Source organism: Octodon degus, unplaced genomic scaffold, assembly GCF_000260255.1.
Source record: "Octodon degus isolate 3935 unplaced genomic scaffold, OctDeg1.0 scaffold00086, whole genome shotgun sequence".
Classification (NCBI taxonomy): Eukaryota; Metazoa; Chordata; class Mammalia; order Rodentia; family Octodontidae; genus Octodon; species Octodon degus.
Window position 1 is genome coordinate 7189384 of NW_004524662.1, and position 17789 is coordinate 7207172.

At 36.2% G+C, this 17789-nt stretch overlaps 1 protein-coding gene across 4 annotated transcripts in view; it reads right to left on the reverse strand.

Annotated features, from left to right (window-relative positions):
* Positions 1-17789, reverse strand: part of Akap6 (A-kinase anchoring protein 6) — a 425557-nt gene that overhangs the window by 169905 nt on the left and 237863 nt on the right. For all 4 annotated transcript variants that reach the window (XM_023721810.1, XM_004637098.2, XM_023721809.1 and 1 more), the window contains one exon: positions 6226-6374. In XM_023721810.1, coding sequence (XP_023577578.1) covers positions 6226-6374 — 149 coding nt within the window. The remainder of the gene's footprint in view (positions 1-6225; positions 6375-17789) is intronic.

Below are 17789 nucleotides of genomic sequence, written 5' to 3' on the forward strand. Positions count from 1 at the left end.
CTTTCCTTTCCTTTCCTTTCCTTTCCTTTCCTTTCCTTTCCTTTCCTTTCCTTTCCTTTCCTTTCCTTTCCTTCCTCCTTTCTTTCTTTTTCTTTTCATTCAGCACAGGCGATACAGGGTATATAGGATCTCACTACGTAGATCTGACTCGTAATGATCTTCCTGTTTTCAGCCTCCCAAGCGCTGGGATTATAGGAGCGTGCCACCACACCCAGTCTCAGTCACCATCTCAGGGCACTCCAGGGGCAGGGCCTGCACAGCATGCCAGGGATAGAACCCCAGCTGCTGCTCTCTGCCTAAGCAGGTGCTTTAGTCCGCTGAGCTATCAGGCCAGCCCGACCCAAACATTTCTGAGCTTCACATATCCTAAGCATTTCCACTTGGGGGTTCCCCAGACCATTAAAAGAACTGGTTTACTTGCCTTGAGTTGGAAACAGTTTGCATTTACATCTGTAAATTTATTCATTCTTTTAATTTATGTAAGGATTTTTTTTGTACTCACTTCTTTTAAGATGACAAATTTTTGGTTTTCTACTGTGAGAACATTAGGCCCCAGCAACACGTCATTGTGTAAGGAGAAATAAAGTGCTGCAGTACATGAAAAAAAAAAAAAAAAAAAAAAAGAACTGTGTTCCTAATATTCAGCTGCTCAACCTCTTCCTGCTCATGTGCTGAATCCACCACCTCAATAAATGACACATTCATCTGCCAGAATTTATAAATTTGAAATGTGCAAGTCCATTCTTCAATCTCACCTTTCAATAACTCCCCTCCACTTGGTGACCAACACATGCCTGTTGCATTCATCTTCTATTACTGGTGTCCTAGCTCTGGCTCCACTTTTTTGCTTTTGAGACTGCAAAAGTCTCTTAGCTTAGCATTGCCTAGTAGCCAATACATTCTCCACACCACTGCCAGAATATTATGTCAAACTGCCAAACTAGTCACAAAGACAATTCTTCAGTGGTTGTTCCAGCACTTTCTACATGCTGTCCCCTCTTTTGAAACACCTCTGGACCATTATCCATGATGCCTCTTCTGGAAGGCTTTCCTGCTTTATATACACATTGTCATCTTTTATGTCCCACTGATTAAATATTCCCAGTACCTAACATAAACCTGCACTTAATAAATGCTGAATAAATAATAAATGTTGAATGATACCAAAGTAAGCTGAATCCAAAAACTCCTGCTTTCTTTCTCTTCCTTGAGCTAATAACTGGGGCAATAGAATGTCTCACTCTCATTCTCCTCATCTGATGGATCACTGAGATTTATCTGTCCTTTCTAACTTTACACTCAAATCTACTCTCTATGTTCTCCACTAATTCCCAACCTAAAAACCTCCAGTATCCGAAGTACTGATGCTTAAGTTTCACATCTGAATCACTCAGAAACTTGTTAAGCAATAATTGCTGATCCCAGCTCCCAGTCTTTATGATTCAGTAGGTTTGAATGTGGGCCCAAATTCCTAGAAACAAATTCCTAGAAAATACTGGTGTTTCCAGATGAGCGATCACACTTTGAAAACCTTGCAGTAATTTCTCAATTGGTGGTTAGCATCAGGATATAGTCATTGTCATCTACTCCCACCTTAGTCAGAATTTTCAGTACAGTGGGACAGGGAGGCATGTTTTGGCTTAGAAAATCTTAGCTAAGAAACATAACCAAAATTATTTACTCCAGCATCTAGACTCCACCTTTTTCCCAAGCCTTATTCCCCACACGTCCTGTAGCTTTCTATTCTGCTCCCAAGTCCCATGAAACAAGTAGTCTGATGACTAAGAACTTTGCTCCCCCCTCTCAACCCCACATTTCAGTTATTCATTTATATGTGTAGTCAATCGCTGAGCATCAATGTGAGCCAGGCACTGCACTGCAGGCAGGTAGAATAGAATGAATAAAGTGGGTGTAGCTCTGTCTCATAGAACCCATCTTTTTTTATTTTAAGCTCTCCTAGAATCCTCTGCTTCCTGTCTCATGGGTTGTACACAAAAATACCGGCTCGGTGTTTTATTCTCATGTCCGCTGTTAATTGCATGAAGGCAGTAGGTGACTCCATGTCCCACTGTATTAAAAATCCTGATTCAGTTGGAAGTAGATGACAAAGATTATGTATTGATGCTAAACACCAATTGAGAAATTACTCCAAGGTATAACCTCAGAGTGTGATCTCGTGTCTAGAAAGATCAGCATTTTCTAACAGTTTGTTATGTGGGGCCCCATTCAAGATTAAACTGAAAAAACTCTTCTCCTGACCTAACTCTTTTCCAAAATCATCACCAGAACCCTCTCAACCCTCTATCTTTCCTGACCAGTTACAGTTCCCCTGGACACAGAACTAGTTCTGACTTCCATAGTCTTCTAACCCATAGATTTTTAACTCAATACTTAAATTCTTTATTGCATTTTGGTTACAAATCTTTGTGATCTGACAAAACTGTGAGCTTTTCAATGGTAAGGACCATTTCATTTTTGATTTATTAACATCTATACTTCATACATAGCTTGATATGCAGAAGGAACTTAATGAATTAATCAATTGTGTTTTTCTGAGGTTTTGCTGTCAATGTTATTTCTTGAAATAGGTACTTGTATGTTGTCCAGGCTGACCTTAAGCTCCTGAGCACCTGTGGCCCTCCTGCCTCAGCCTTCTGGGTAGCTAGGACTGCAGATGCACACCACCACACCTGGCTCAATTCTGGTTTACTTAAACCTGCTTTGCAGTGTTTTCAAAATTCCTTGGGTTTTAATGAAATCTTAAGATCATTTCACTTCTCTACCATAGGAAGATATCTAATTCAAATTCCATACACTGTGGATTATGCACAATACAGTATTTAGGGTAAAATGTTTCTCCAGGGTGTAGTTGGAATCCTTAAAGAGAAGGCGGTATATGACCTTTTGGATTAGCTGCTACATTCTTGATGCAAAGTTGTGAGTTGAGATTTTAGTTCCATCTTAAACTTTCCGTCCCAGGCAAGTAAGTTACCTGATCTTTCTGCAACTCAGACCTCTAATTTATATACTGAACAAAAGGCATGGTTTTTAGTCTACCTTAAATTTGAATAGCAACAATTAGGATGCTACTTAATTAATTAAATACATTTGAAACTCATCAGACAATGTCTTAACATGGAGAGGTATCTGAAAAAGAAATAGATGGTTACACTATAAAATATATAGAATTGAAATCTTAGTGTATTATGCCATGCACACTGTAAACCCTCAATGCATATTTATGGGATGAAAGAAACAATACAACTGCTTGGTGATTTTACTTAAGTCTGAAAGCAATGACTTCTTTCATGACTGAGAATGACCAGAGACTCACACACTACAGCCTCCTCTAGGGGCCATGGTTCCATTTTGTGATGATGGAGCCAGTACCAAGTGACTCTGAAGGTGAACACAGTCTATTACGTAGGTCAGATGGCATTGCAAGTGTTCAGAGAAATCCTGCCACGACATACAAGCATGACTGCTAGCCACACAATTCACAGTTAAACAGAAGCTGTGACATATCACCTTAATATGCTTCTTCCCATCAAATGAGAGAAGTTGTAAGTTTCTCTCTCTCTCTCTCTCTCTCTCCTCCTTGTCCTCCTTGTCCTCCTCGTCCTACTCATCCTTCTCTCCCTTCCCTTTCCCCTTCCCCTTCTCCTTTCCCTTCTCCTTCTCCTTCTCCTTCTCCTTTTCCTTCTCCTTCTATTCTTCAAATAGCATCTCACTATTTAGCTCGGGCTGGCTTTGAATTAGCAGTGATCTTCATGCCTCAGCTTCCCAAGTGCTGGGATTACAGGTGTGTGTGTGTGTGTGTGTGTGTGTGTGTGTGTGTGCACGCGCATGCACACACATGCGCATGCTTCACTATGTTTGGCTATAAATTTATTTCTAAATGAAAGCTTGATTATATAAAATTTGCAAAAATCCAAGATCACCATTCTATGGACCAGTGGAGTCTTCCTTAAAATGATCTTACATGTTTTAAAACTGTATTATAACATATAATCTTCAAGCATGCATGTGGGCTTTGGGAAATAAAAGATAAGAATTTATTACCAACTTAATTTTCTACTTGGTATACTGGATATCTGCATATGAAATGGATACCTTGGAAAGCCCACACTATTCCCACAATTATTTATTAGAAACAATGTTCATTTTATGTAACAAAAAGAACAGTTAATGAAGTTTATGTATCATTGGAACAGATAATTTTTCAAGGCTATGTTCTTAGCCTTCAAGATGAAGTACTTGCCTGTGGGAGCAGAGAGTCTTGGGGGCAGGACACCCCAGATAACCTCACCCCCACACACTTCTTGAACAATGATTTTCTGTATGTAAACAGAAAATGGAAAGGAGTATATGGTTTTTGTTCTTAGTATTAAATAGCTGGCTTTTCTTCAGTGCACTCCTAAATTTCTGCACAATACACAGCCTTCAGCACCCTCAAGGAGCATAAGCAAAGCATATCAGGCAAGTTCACCTACTCCCACTTCATAGAACAATGCTTGTTGTTAACTAAGCAATTCCCAGAGCAGATTTATGATTCCTGGAGCTCAGAGTGAGTACACAGGTTGAGTTTTGGAATCTGGGGTTAGAAGCACATGACTGTGCTCATTCCCCAAGGCTTTTACAAAACACAACAACGTGACCTAAAGTTTGTGCCTGCATGTACACCAGAGACCATTAAGGCATTCGCAAAAATTAAAGCATACTAAGGTCTCAAGGCAGTTTATCATTCATGCTACAATGTTTAACTTTTTCTTTCTTGTGGCTACAGATTTTCTCTGGTGAATAAGTATGTACTGAATCAAGTAAGATGGATCAATTACATACATAATATGTCTTCTGTATAAGAAACTGATAAGGTAGCAAATTAGAGAGCAAAATTTAAAACTACATTGTCATTTCTGAAAATAATTATAACTATGATCATTTTCCTCTATTCATAGACATTAAATTTTTATAAGATAAAATTTGTAATATACGTACTTAACAGAAAATGTTGTAGCTTCAATTGGAACCATAAGTAATTTAAAATTAAAAGACACAAAGTTATGTGAGAAGGCTTCCTTCCCCTTGCCTTTCAGGGAATATTATGGTGAGGGTTACACCCCATTGGTTTACATTGTGATATAAACACACAATGCAATATTTGAGAACAGCTCCTTCTCCTTGCATCTGGCTCTTTATGAAGGTGAAGTAGGTTATCATTTCCATGGCTATTAGTACGATTATTATCCAGTATAAAAGTCTCTGTTTCAGACCCAAATGCCCACAAATGGGTAGCAGGGCCAAGTGGGTGAATTAGTCCCCACAAATAGCCCCATCCTACCCACTGCCTGTCTAGTAAATAAAGCTCCACTACACACACACACACACACACACACACACACACAAAGTATGAAATAACTGAAATCGATCACTGTTATTTTACTGATTTATAGTTACCTGTTAAATGTTAGAACTGAGTCAGAAAAAGAAAAATAATATATAATATGTAATATGATAATATGTAATAATAATAATATTATAACTTATTATATATCATTATGTAACTTTGAAGACATTTGGGAATATCTTAATCCATAACTTAACTACTAATTAGTATAAATAATACTTTGTAAATACAGTGTATCTCAGGCAGAATGAGACTGCTGATAGGTCACTGAAGGTGTTGAGTCCTTTCACATGCTGTGGACGATTCAAGGGCTGGCTTGTAACTCCATTTGATTTCATGGAAAACGGCCTATGGTCTCCAAACAATTATTAAATTTCTGTTGTTGAGGAAAATTAGTTTACCAAATTTACAAAGAAGTTCTAGTATTTTAAGTTCACATAAATAGATTTTTAACATCAACCATACAGTTTAAAAAATTAAAGTACAATTGAAAACAACAATTTTTAAAGAAGACCAATACTATAGAGGCATAATAGGGTCTCAAAAACACTCATAGAATCACAAGGCTTTTGTTGTTTTTGTTGTTGCTGTTGTTTTGTTTTTATAAAATAATAGCAGAGTTAGGAAATTCTGGGTCAGAAGTTGGAGGTTGATAAAAATCCACAGTCTTCATTTCTGACATGAATGAGAAACAACACAAATGCCTGATCCACCTTGTCTGTCAGCTAGAGAGGAAATTCTTGTCTAACACCTACACGTGGAAAGTCACTGCAAAGTAGATGAGTGAGAATAAAACAACAAAAAGAATAGTCCCCTACCCGTTGCTTCCTACTGAGTGAACTTTTGACATATCAGCAAACTCTTCTTTCCGCTTGCTGCTGCTGGCGTACTGCTCAGTGTACAGCTTGAGGGACATCTGCTCGACAGCATCCCTCTGTGCTTCCAGGTAGCAGAGCTGCACCTCGGTCTGGGGAGAGACAAAAAGGAGCTTCTGTTTGAATCTGGGAGGAAAGCATCTCGAGTGAGGGGTAACAACTCAAAAGATGAGAGACGTTCACATGGCTAGACTGCTCTTTTCAGGTTGGATTTAATGGGATCAACTGGGTGTATTACAGAATTATATTTTATATTTGAATCTGAAAGTTCTTTCTTAAAATATGACCCAAATAAATGAACTCCCAGAAGAGTCAGTAAATATTACAAAATATCTCTGAGAATATAATTCTATAGAAGACTTCATATAAAAACTTGGTGAAGTTCTTTAATGTTCTTCTTCACAATGTCACATATGTACCATTTATCTTTTAAAGATCCACTTCCAACCCATATATTACCATATATAATATACATTTATACTAAATGCACTTCTGTTTTATTTCCTAAGTGAGGTAAAAGCTGGTATTAATTCTAACACCCCTTCAACAATTGAATAGAATTCCTTTCTTACCTTTTTTGAGTTCTTTGCATTTTTGTGTTAATAATTTTAAGTCAAAGACATAGTGTTTTTTTGCTTAAGTACAGGCTTGAATTATTAAATCTTTCATAATTTCTTGGGGCTCATTGTAAAGGAGTGGTAAGTTCACGATCCTGTTTTCCATCAAACAAAGTCCAAAAGAATGCTGAATAATACTTGGCATGAAAATGTACTGAATAGATACTTCATTTATAGCAGCCATTACAATCCCTGAGTCTTTAAGGCTCCCTAGAACACCAGATAAGGAAAGTCTCCTCAGGGGCATGCATAACTGTGGTAACAGGACCAGAACAATGCTGAGTTCACATATTTGTAAACCTAAGGAATCTTCTTTTAGTGTGCTTCACAAAATCCAAGCATATTCATTAACATTTATGATAAACCTTAAAAGAACTATTCCATAATTTTATTGGTACAGTCTCCTAAGAAAAGCAATTTTGGTCAGGTGTTGAGTAATCACTTTATTTCTAGAACACACAAGAACAGTCACATCAGACATCACCTAGTCTTCTTAATATCCATAGTCAACTAAAGCCTTTTACCTGATCTCCTACTTTACATACTTGACTATGGAGAAAAAGAGAATCTTATCAAGAGGCACTTGTTTGAAAGATCAAATTAGGACTCTGCAAAGAAAATGAATAGTTTATGAACAATAAGGTCTAAAAACTTTTAGAATTTCCATGTTGCTGCTTTTCCCAAGCAGCTAGTTACGAATGTTCTAGATTGACAAGGAAGAACTGAAAGAAACAATGCTACTATTATTGTAGTTGCGTAACTGAAGTTTGAGAAAACAGTTCAAAGTTGTATGTAGTATGTTAACTTCTCTGAATTATTCTTTCTCAAACCAATTGGCTTGAATAAAAAGATACACAATTGGATTAAGTATTATGACAGGGCTGGATATGGTGCCCTATAATCCCAGCACTCTGGAAGGCTGAGGCAGGAGGAGCATAAATTCAAGCCCAACCTAAGCAATTTAGCAATTTAGAGAGACCCTGACTCAAAATTTAAAAAAATAAAGGACTGGGTATATATCTCAGTGCAAAGACCCTTGGTTCAATCTTCGGTATCAAAGAAGAGTTATACTAAACATAAGCATATATTTAAAAAGACAAAGATGAATAGAGAAAATTGATAATAAGGAAAACAAGAACACAGCCTTTAAAAGAGCATACAAATTATTATGTGATTAACAAATTATTATGTGGCACAATAGATACTGAACAATCAATGAACTTTAAAACAGCATCCCTAAAATCACCTCCTCCCTTCTTCTGCAAAGCAACAAACACAAGGAAGCAGCTATCCTGTGGAATAGTGCATATAGGCTGTTAGGGACATATTGATAGGCACAGGTTTCTGTTAGTCTTTAACCATTCAAAGTAACATGCTGGACAATGGCTTCTTCTGAGTAATGATCTCACTAATGTCTGCTACTGGTCACAGAAAGTATTATAAAGAGGGAAATAATATGGACCCTTTACTACTATAGTAAAATAATAAATATTCATCTCTTTTGATCCTCAGCCATTTCTGTGGACAAAATGAAACACCTCTCGTATGACAAGGAGATGTGGAGTTCATAGAACAGAACCGAGAACAACTTGCAAGATAATTAATCACCTTACAAAAATGATTGAAATGTTGTAATGTAAGACTTTTATTACATAGTATTTCACAGACACTTGGCCTAGAAACTTCCCTGCACTAACAAGGAGATGAATTAGATGGCCCAGGTCACTCCTATTTATCTCCTATATCTCTGCTTTGAGTGATTCATTCCTAAACATGCTTATAAAAACAGAACCAAAGAAGTGCTTTCTGCTAAGGTTGAATGGTTTTGTCAGTCTAAATCTCTCTTCAGACCATCTTAAATTTGTCTTATGCTATACATTGGTCCAATGATAAATTTTTAGAACAACTGGAAGAAAATACAGTTTTAAAAAAACAGTAACACAATTTCCTTACTTAAAGTAAATTTACTATCATTTATGATAATAGTATGTGCTTTTAAAAGTAACTGTATTTTACATAAAGAAATTTAGCCTGATGAATTTTACTTATTTATTTATTTACTATTATTATTATTATTATTATTATTATTATTATTATTATTATTTTGTAGAACCAGGGACTGAACTCAGGCCCTTGCATTTGCCAGGCAAGCACTTATTCTACTGTGTCATCTACCTGGCAGCCTGATGAATTTTAAACGTCTTATCATTAGGATTTGACCACTTATTCATTAAAGAAAACATAAAAACAGCAAGACACTAATCTATGTACTGTTCTGTTCCAGTTTGCTGAGAGGGCCATGATATCATCAATTAGAGTACTAATATAAAAAGAGAAAACTGGAAAAATGGAAGAGATGAGCTAGATTTGAGTCTTTTAGTTTGAGGTACTGTTGGAATAATCAGAGCAAGATGTTCAGCAAGTATGTTGAACTATTAGAACTGAAACACAAACCTAGAGGCAGTAGTTGAAATTAGAGGAAAAGTGAATGTCATTGGAAAAGTCTACAGTGAGAAGAGAAAGAACATCAGTTCTCACTGTGTTTTAAGCCTACATTACATGTTAGCTGGCACAGTGCAATTGATTCTCAGTAACTCTATGTCCTCCTATGGTACAATCTCCAGATTCATCTCATATATTGTTCTTTGATTGATCCTAGTGTATCACAGCCGAGATCACTGGAATGTTGGAGTTTGATTCTGAGTCTCCTTTCTTTATAATCTCTGCTTTTTTGTTTTGTTTTGTTTTTTGAGACAGGGTACCCCTGTGCCATTCAGCCTGGTCTTGAGCTCTCTTTGTAGCACTGGGTGGTCTCAAAATCACAACAATCATCCTGCCTCAGCCTCCTGAGTGCTGGGGGTACAAGTGCACGCCAAAATGCCTGGCTAGTCTCTGCATTGTTTAAGATGCCATTAATATAGTAGGATCGTCCAATTATCTCCTGCAAGCTGCACAATTATGTGACAAACCATGTGACATCCCTATTTGGATTACTATAGGCCTGAGTAATCAAAACAGAATTCTCTGTTCTCATTTTCATTACATGCCCCAAACCTGCCCTCGTATAGACCTTATAAATGTCACCATCTATTTATTGCTCAGTTCAAAAACCTATCAATCCCTTCAACTCCCTTTCATTTCCCATTGCAAGTTACTCTCTTAATTGCTTATTTGTTTTCTAAAATTTCTCTTCAGCCTGTCTCCAATCTTCTTTGCTTCCAGCTTAATCCAAGCCTTCACCTCTCACCTGCTGTCCAATGATTATCTTCTAACATGTGCTACTTCATCTTGCTCACGCCTGTTCCTCCAATCTCTTCCCTTACTTTGGTCACCGTGGTCTTTGTAAAACAGAAGTTGATTTAATACTATATTCAAACTAACCAAACAGACTTTCCCCCATGGTGTCAGAGATCTGTCTCTTTCCCACCGCAGACCTCACTTCCTGTCTTAGACCTCACCTTCTGGATCACCATGCCTGTTTCATTCCTGTCTTATTTCAATATTTTAAACAATATGAGCTTATTTTAAACAATTGTATCCTTTGTCAGGACTTTTTGAATATACAGTATTATTCCATTTCTCTTGAACATTGCCTTCTTAGTGTGCTTTCATTCTTTTAGCTTACTTGTTACTTTTCAAAGAGGGCTTCTTTGATGATGCTATTCAAATAGATGCTCTTTATTATTCTTTCAGAATCACTTTACTTTTCTTCATAGTAGACATTATAATTTAAAACTCTTATATCCAGTGGTTTACTTTATTTTTTCTCTATCTCCAGAATCCAAGCAATATAAAGGGCCACATCTATTTACTTGGCCATCCTGTAATCCCAGCACCTTGGAAGTATCTAGAACATGAAGGATGTTCAATTAATAATTGCTGAATAAGTGAATCGCACAATCACACATCCATTCATGTAGTAGCCTTATGTTCGCTGAGACTATATCACACCCCAGGAACTACACCATGTACTCTGGTTGCAAAGGAGAATACAACATGTCCATCTTCTGTGAAGAGCCCTGTGGTGGAGGAGAGAACCACACCATAGATAAAGCTAAATGAGGTCACTTGTATATGTAATAGGATTGGCGTCCTTATAAGAAGAAAAGACTCCTTGGGAGTGTACACATATTAAGGAAAGGCCACATGGGAAGCAGTGAAAAAGCATTTACAAGTCCAGGAAAGGGGCTCGCCAGAAACCACACCTGTGAACACTTTGATCTTGAACTTCCATCCACCAAAACTTTGAGAAATAATTTTTTGTTATTTAACTACTCTGTGGTATTTCTTTTTTAAATTTTTAAATTGTATTTTTTATATTGTTTAATGTATTTTGGCACAGGGTCTCACTATGCAGCTCAGACTCATAGTGATCATCCTGTTTCATCCTCCCCAGCGCTTACTCCTGGAATCTGTCCTCCAGATATAGTCCCATTTCTCTATTCTCCATTATAGCAAAATCACTTCTACTTATATTTTCTACACTGTTGTTTCTAATTTCTCTCTTTTTTCTCTCTTGAACATCCCCCAATAAGGCCTTTGTCCACATTCCCTTGGTCTTTCCTTAATATATTCCCACATACTCCAGCAGGGCTAGTAAGTGTACTCTGAGGGCATTAGCGCTTGTTTGCCTGACAGTACAGTCCTTCATCTCCTCAGGTCTTTGCTGAAATGTCATCTTGTCACCTAAGTTTTCCCTGACCTACTGTTTAAACTGCACCTTGCTTCTACACCGGCAACCCCTTTTCTCCTTTCTACAAATGAACAATATGTAACTCAGATATACTATTTATGTTTTTAATCTTCCCTCAGCAGATTGGAGACTTCATAATGGTAAAGGCATTGTCCATGTATTTATTGCCATAGTCTTAACACCCCACAGAGCCCATGCAAGGGACAAGCATTCTATGTCCATTGTCTGAATATATTTTGCCTTGTTTTGCCGAATTTAAAAATGGTTAATATGTATAATGAAATAAAACACTTTGAAGCCTGTTTCAGATTGAGTTTTTTAATTGTTGGCTTTGTTCTCTCAGACTTTTTCTTTGGCAGGAAAGAGAATTAAAATATATAACTTGCTTACTAGTCTCTGGAAAAAAAAAAAAAGGAAAGCTTCTTTAATTCAAAAGTTATTTGGGCTTTTGGAGGACACTTTGATAACATCGAGATTTGTATTTGGAGCACTACACACTAGCTCAGGGAAATCATGAGGACTCTTCTATATAATGAAAGCAAACTCTAATTTTTTCCAGCAATAATTTTGTCATTGGGATATTTTCCTACTTCTACTACACAGTCCCGTCCCCTGCCTCCCGCCATCAGTGCAGTATATCTAAGCACGGGCCTTTACTTCATTAAACAAATATTTACTACACCTTCCCTTGTTCCTCCCAGTAGTGTCCCTCTTAGGCAACTAGCTCAGATTGCTTCCTGTTTCTGGAAACACCTTCAGGTCTCAAGACCCCTACAGATCCTGCCAAGAACTTCCAGGGTTGATTAAAATCTGGGCTTGGAAATCTTCAATCTTTTCTTTGGCAGAGTTCCCCATGCTCATTCCAGGATTTAAAGTTCTCACATTTACAGTGTTTCTTCCTAAGACCTAGTTAGTTCTTGCCTTTTGGCTTTTCTTATCATTGTTGGCAGTTCATAATTTCCTCAAATACTCACCTTTGGGATTGAGTTCATAGTAAATTTCCCTTGTCCAGAAATGAACTCTCTGTGCACATTAATTCACATATCCATGATTAGCTACATTCTGGCTAAATTTAAATAACATTTGGCATTACAGTAAATGGAATCTTGTACTGTTTTTTCAGCCTTTCATGTACAGTTGAGTGAAATGCACAGTTATCTTCAACGGAGTCAGAGCAAGGAACCAAAGGACTGAAGGAGCAACATTTTTCTTCTTCTTTTAAAAAATTATGTATTTATGTATCTGGTACAAGGTCTCACTATGCAGTTCAAACTCATACTGATCCTCCTGTCTCAGCCTCCCCAGCCCTGGGGTTACAGGTGTGTGCCCTCATGTCCGGTTTTGTTGGCTAGCACATGCCTGGCATTCCAGGGGGATGGCATGTGATACCAGGGATTGAACTCGGGTCTTTGTGCTTGCCAGGCAGGCACTTAGATAGCTGAGCTATCTCCCGAGTCTCAGGGAGCATTGTATTTCTTTGGAGTACAGACAATTAAGAGTCTTCATTTAATCATTCAACAAATATAACCTAAGTTTATTATACGTGTTATCACTATATAAGATATAAATCCGGGTCGCATGGGGTGTTTATACTCAGGGAACATAATCTATCAACAGAAAAATTATTGTATATAAGTGAGTTCACATATACATACAAAGACAAAACTAATATTACTCTTCAAAAATGTTGCCAAGGAAACAACCAGCAAATTTGTTGAAGTATTTGTTGTATCATTGGGTAATTATAAATGTATTAAAATATATTTCCCCTGTTAAAATTAACCATATATGAAAAAATTAGCTATTTCATTACTGTTGCTCAGCAAAAACTATTTTATATATTAACCTTCACATATTAGTATACAAATTATGATCATACTGACAGCTCCAGAAAACCTAGCCTTTGGTTATAGAGGTTTATTTAGTTTTCATGTCTATATGCAAAAGATAATTGATTTCAGTCAAAAATGTTATATTTGTATTTTTAAAAGTTTTTATTCTGCATATAAGCCATCAAAAACATTAACCCTAATATTTTGGAAAGTCAACTTTAAAGCTACAATCTTAATATTAGACAAAGTAGAAGAATTGGTAGTACCTTATTTTTATTTTTATTATCTCAGATGCATTTGTGTATAAAGATGTCTATTCTATTTTAATGATAGATGTCTATTAAAACTTGAACAAAAACAACAAAAAACCAAATACATCACACAATTGCATCTGTGAATTATAAAGCGTTTAATCCACAACTGATCTCCTTTTTGTAATGCAAGCAGCTACACTCATTAAAAATTCAGCATTTTATGGCCTGAATGAGGTGGGGAGGAAGTATAATTATACTACATGGACTGGAGAGGATGATGAGAATTTTTGACATTTCTCCATTACTGTTTTCTTAGCAATTCTCTGCACAACGACATAGGCATTGAGTCCATACACATATTTACAACAGTGTCCTTCTCATCTTCTAAATTGCATTATAGAAAATTTTTAATTACTTTATGGCAGAAAATAAAAATTAAAAGCGTATACTATGAAGGTACAATATATCCAATTATAGTTTTGTTTTTTTTTTCCCTGTATGACTGGCTGTTCCTTCCCAAGTACGTTATGGTGGCAAGTGCCACCATAAACCCCTTGACTACAGCATGCACTCCAGATCCTTTAAAATTCTACAAAATATTTGTCCTTAGTGAAGAAATAAAAGGAATGAAGCAGGAACAACAAGAATTACTTTACATGCTAATAACAACAATTTAGTTATCAAAACAGAACTGAATAACTGGGCCTTTATACTGTACTTTCTAGAATTTAGCCTCCTACAGTGCTAATAATCAGGGCCTACGGATCAAGAATGCAGGGTAGCTCTCAGCTCAGTGTCTATATCCTCATTTCAAAGAGAATCATTCAAACCTACATACCCTGTCAAGAATCTCAACTTTGAGCTGCTAATGTAGAATAAAAATCAATACAAATTTTGATCATTTGATGAATATTTACTTCTTTCTTCAGTGTTTGGGGATTTTGAATTGAAAAGTGCTGAATCAAGTCCTTTTGTGCGAATGTGTGTTTGTGCCAACACCAATTTACTGCCCTCCAGAAAGTTCCTGAACAAGGTGTCTCAGGTGGCACACATGTTGGTTTTTCCTGTCAATCAGCAGTATGTCACTAGGGAACCATCATCATTTCCCTTTCCTACTCTTAGTGTTCCAAAAAGGAGTATTTTGATTACTTTGCTGGAAAAGGTAAACTTTCTTATTTAGACACAGTATCGTAAGGCTTGGTGTCTGTTGTTTTTGGCATTAGTTGAGCCTAAATTGATATGATCTATTAAAAGTTAAATATTTCATTTAGGCATACAAGGGTCATGCACAGTAAATGGAATTTATGAATGAGTTTCTCTATTAGAAAAATTCAGTATCTTCCTCAAGACAGAGAGCTTTTGTAGAAGCAGCGGTTTTTATTCATATTCTAAAAAGTAGCAAAATACCAACTGACTGCTCTAATGAGCATAAAGACTTCACAATAAAAAAGATTTATATTTTTATTATAAATAAAATGAAAATGCACTAGAGACAAATGACATTAAGAAAGCTTAACAATTAAAATGAGATTTTAGTTTAAGACTAGTTATAGGAGTAGAGCAGCCTGCCATCATATATATATTCACAAGCTTAACTTTTACAAAAATGTATCCATAGTAATTTTTACAGTAATTTTCTTCCCCAATTTGAAAAAGACTAAATTGTAAGCACCAAAAAGCAACTATTCTCCTTTTTTAGAAATCTCATATATATGATATAGTGGCCAAAGACTCAGTATTAAGGAGGCATTTTTGTTGCTTCCCTATAAATTAAATAAAAATGGCAGCAGCTGCCTTTCCCAAGGATAATATAGCCCTGGACAATCACTTGATGTTATGTAGACAGATGTTTTAAATAAAATAAAGTATTTAGATTGCTAGATACCTTGCTAGATATGAAGGCAATTATAGGATGTCTTTGTTAAATTACATTTTTCATTTTTGTGAGGAGAAAAGGAATCGTCCTGGAAACAGTACCAACAGGAAATGATCCTATATCTAAAACAGCTGGAGACTGTAACTAATATAAATTTACTTGAAAATAAAAATGCAGTGTGCCTCTGGAGACATGCAGTAACATGTCATAAAAACAGATGAGAATATAAAAGTATTTAAAAGCGAGAAAATATATCTAGGTATGATACAGAGATGTGATCCATTGACAAATGAGAGATATTTGAAGAAGGAGAAGAGCAAGGAAATCAGAGGGACCATTTAAAACTTATAATAGATATTTAATTTAGATCTATATTTATAGAAAATACAAAAGATTTTTTTCTAGGGAAAAATATTTTCATTCTATCAATTATTAATTAATTTACTGAAGTCATGCTAACAAGGTAAAGGCAGATACTTGTGTTTAGTTGGGAAGTTGTAATGGAAAAAAGGATGCTAGCCATGAATAAAGTAAGGGCTAAATATTTTATAAAAATGGTCCAGTAATTCTCAAAGCCATATGTAATGACCTTCACATAAAAATCTTGCACTACCTCGTCAATACCCCATCGTGACTCTTTTTAACTACTGAATTAGAAAGATATGTGATATACTAATTCATACTAAATAGTCACAGGCACTCACTTAACACCCAACACTCTAATTTTACAAATTTCAGTCTTCTCACTTAAAGACTTCAATGCACCAATCTCCAAGATACTTTGAAGAAAATCTGTGAATGAAAATCTATTTGCACAGGAGGAGTGGGGAGGCCCTGGAAAAGCATCCCCTAGTCTTGTATACCTCTGACTCATCCTGCTCCTGCTCTTTAGGGGCCTGGGTCTGAGACAGGAGAATATACCAAGATGAGATTGCTTGTGGGACCTTGATTTCCACAGTCAGGGCACAACACAGAGCCTCAGAACCCAGTTTAAATATGTGTGCTGGAAAGAAGAATCAAATAGGAGGAAAATGGAATGAGGAGGATAAAGAAAGAGTAGAAGACCACAAGAAGAAAGTGAGTAGAATGAGCACCATATAGTGCCCACAAAACCCACAGTTATGTTTTAAAATCTTTACTTAAATAATGTTGCAAAAATATCATAAAAACAAAGCTCTAAGATTTAAACTAATACTCAAAAGATATGTAATAATTATTTCCTCCTAAGTTCCAACTAATATTAGAGGAACTTCTAGGACTATTTTCTGGTAGATCTTAGTTTAAACCCACTACTTCCATCTTGATGACTACCTAAGGTATATAATCTCCTATTATTTTCTTTCTCGTGTCCCCCAAAAAGTGATTCCCACATATTTTTATCATCTTTATGACTACAAAGCTTGATCATCATTGCTGTTTAGAGCTTGTAAATCTTAACATGTTGATTAGATTTTCCTGAAAATCATCACTGTCTCTATACTATGCCCAAACAGATTTTTTAAAAATGAGAATACACATATTTTCCCTTTTTGTTGCTTGATTCTTTTTCATCAGGTACCTGATATCCTAAGTAAAGAGTGGTTTCCACAAAACTGTATCGTCCATTTCTTACTCTTTATTTTAGGATCAGAGCGAAAAGATGAGCTATTGTTAGTTATCCCAGATGACTAGCAGTGAAATGGGTCCAAAATATTGCTCTATCCAAAGACACATTTTAACAAAAATTACCCCATTATTATTACACTTTTTTGGCTTTATGTAGCAAGATAATATAATAATACATATTAGATGCTATGATAAAAATCTATTTAAATGAAAGTTCTGATCTCAGCCCCAACCAATTAACATGCTACAGTCATATCTCTGCCCCATTACTGGACTCTTCAGAGGCCTGCTTTGTTGAGTCTTACCTGTCCATCATTCCACCCGCCTCCGGAACTGTTCCCTCTCTTACCCATAATAGTCTGGCCATACTCAGCTTCTTTCATTTTTTACTTCATCAAGTGAATCTAACATCTGTCCATCCTGAACACACTGTCCCCTTTGCCTGAAATGTTCTTCCTTTCTTTTCACACAGCTAACACCTTCATATTTTAATGTTTTAGTTTAAACCCACTATTTCCTTCTTGATGACTATCTAAGGTATATATCTCCTATTATTTTCTCTCTGTGTCTCTCAGACTTTCTCTGTCTCTGTCTCTGTTTTTGTGTCTGTGTTTCTCTGTCTCTGTCTCT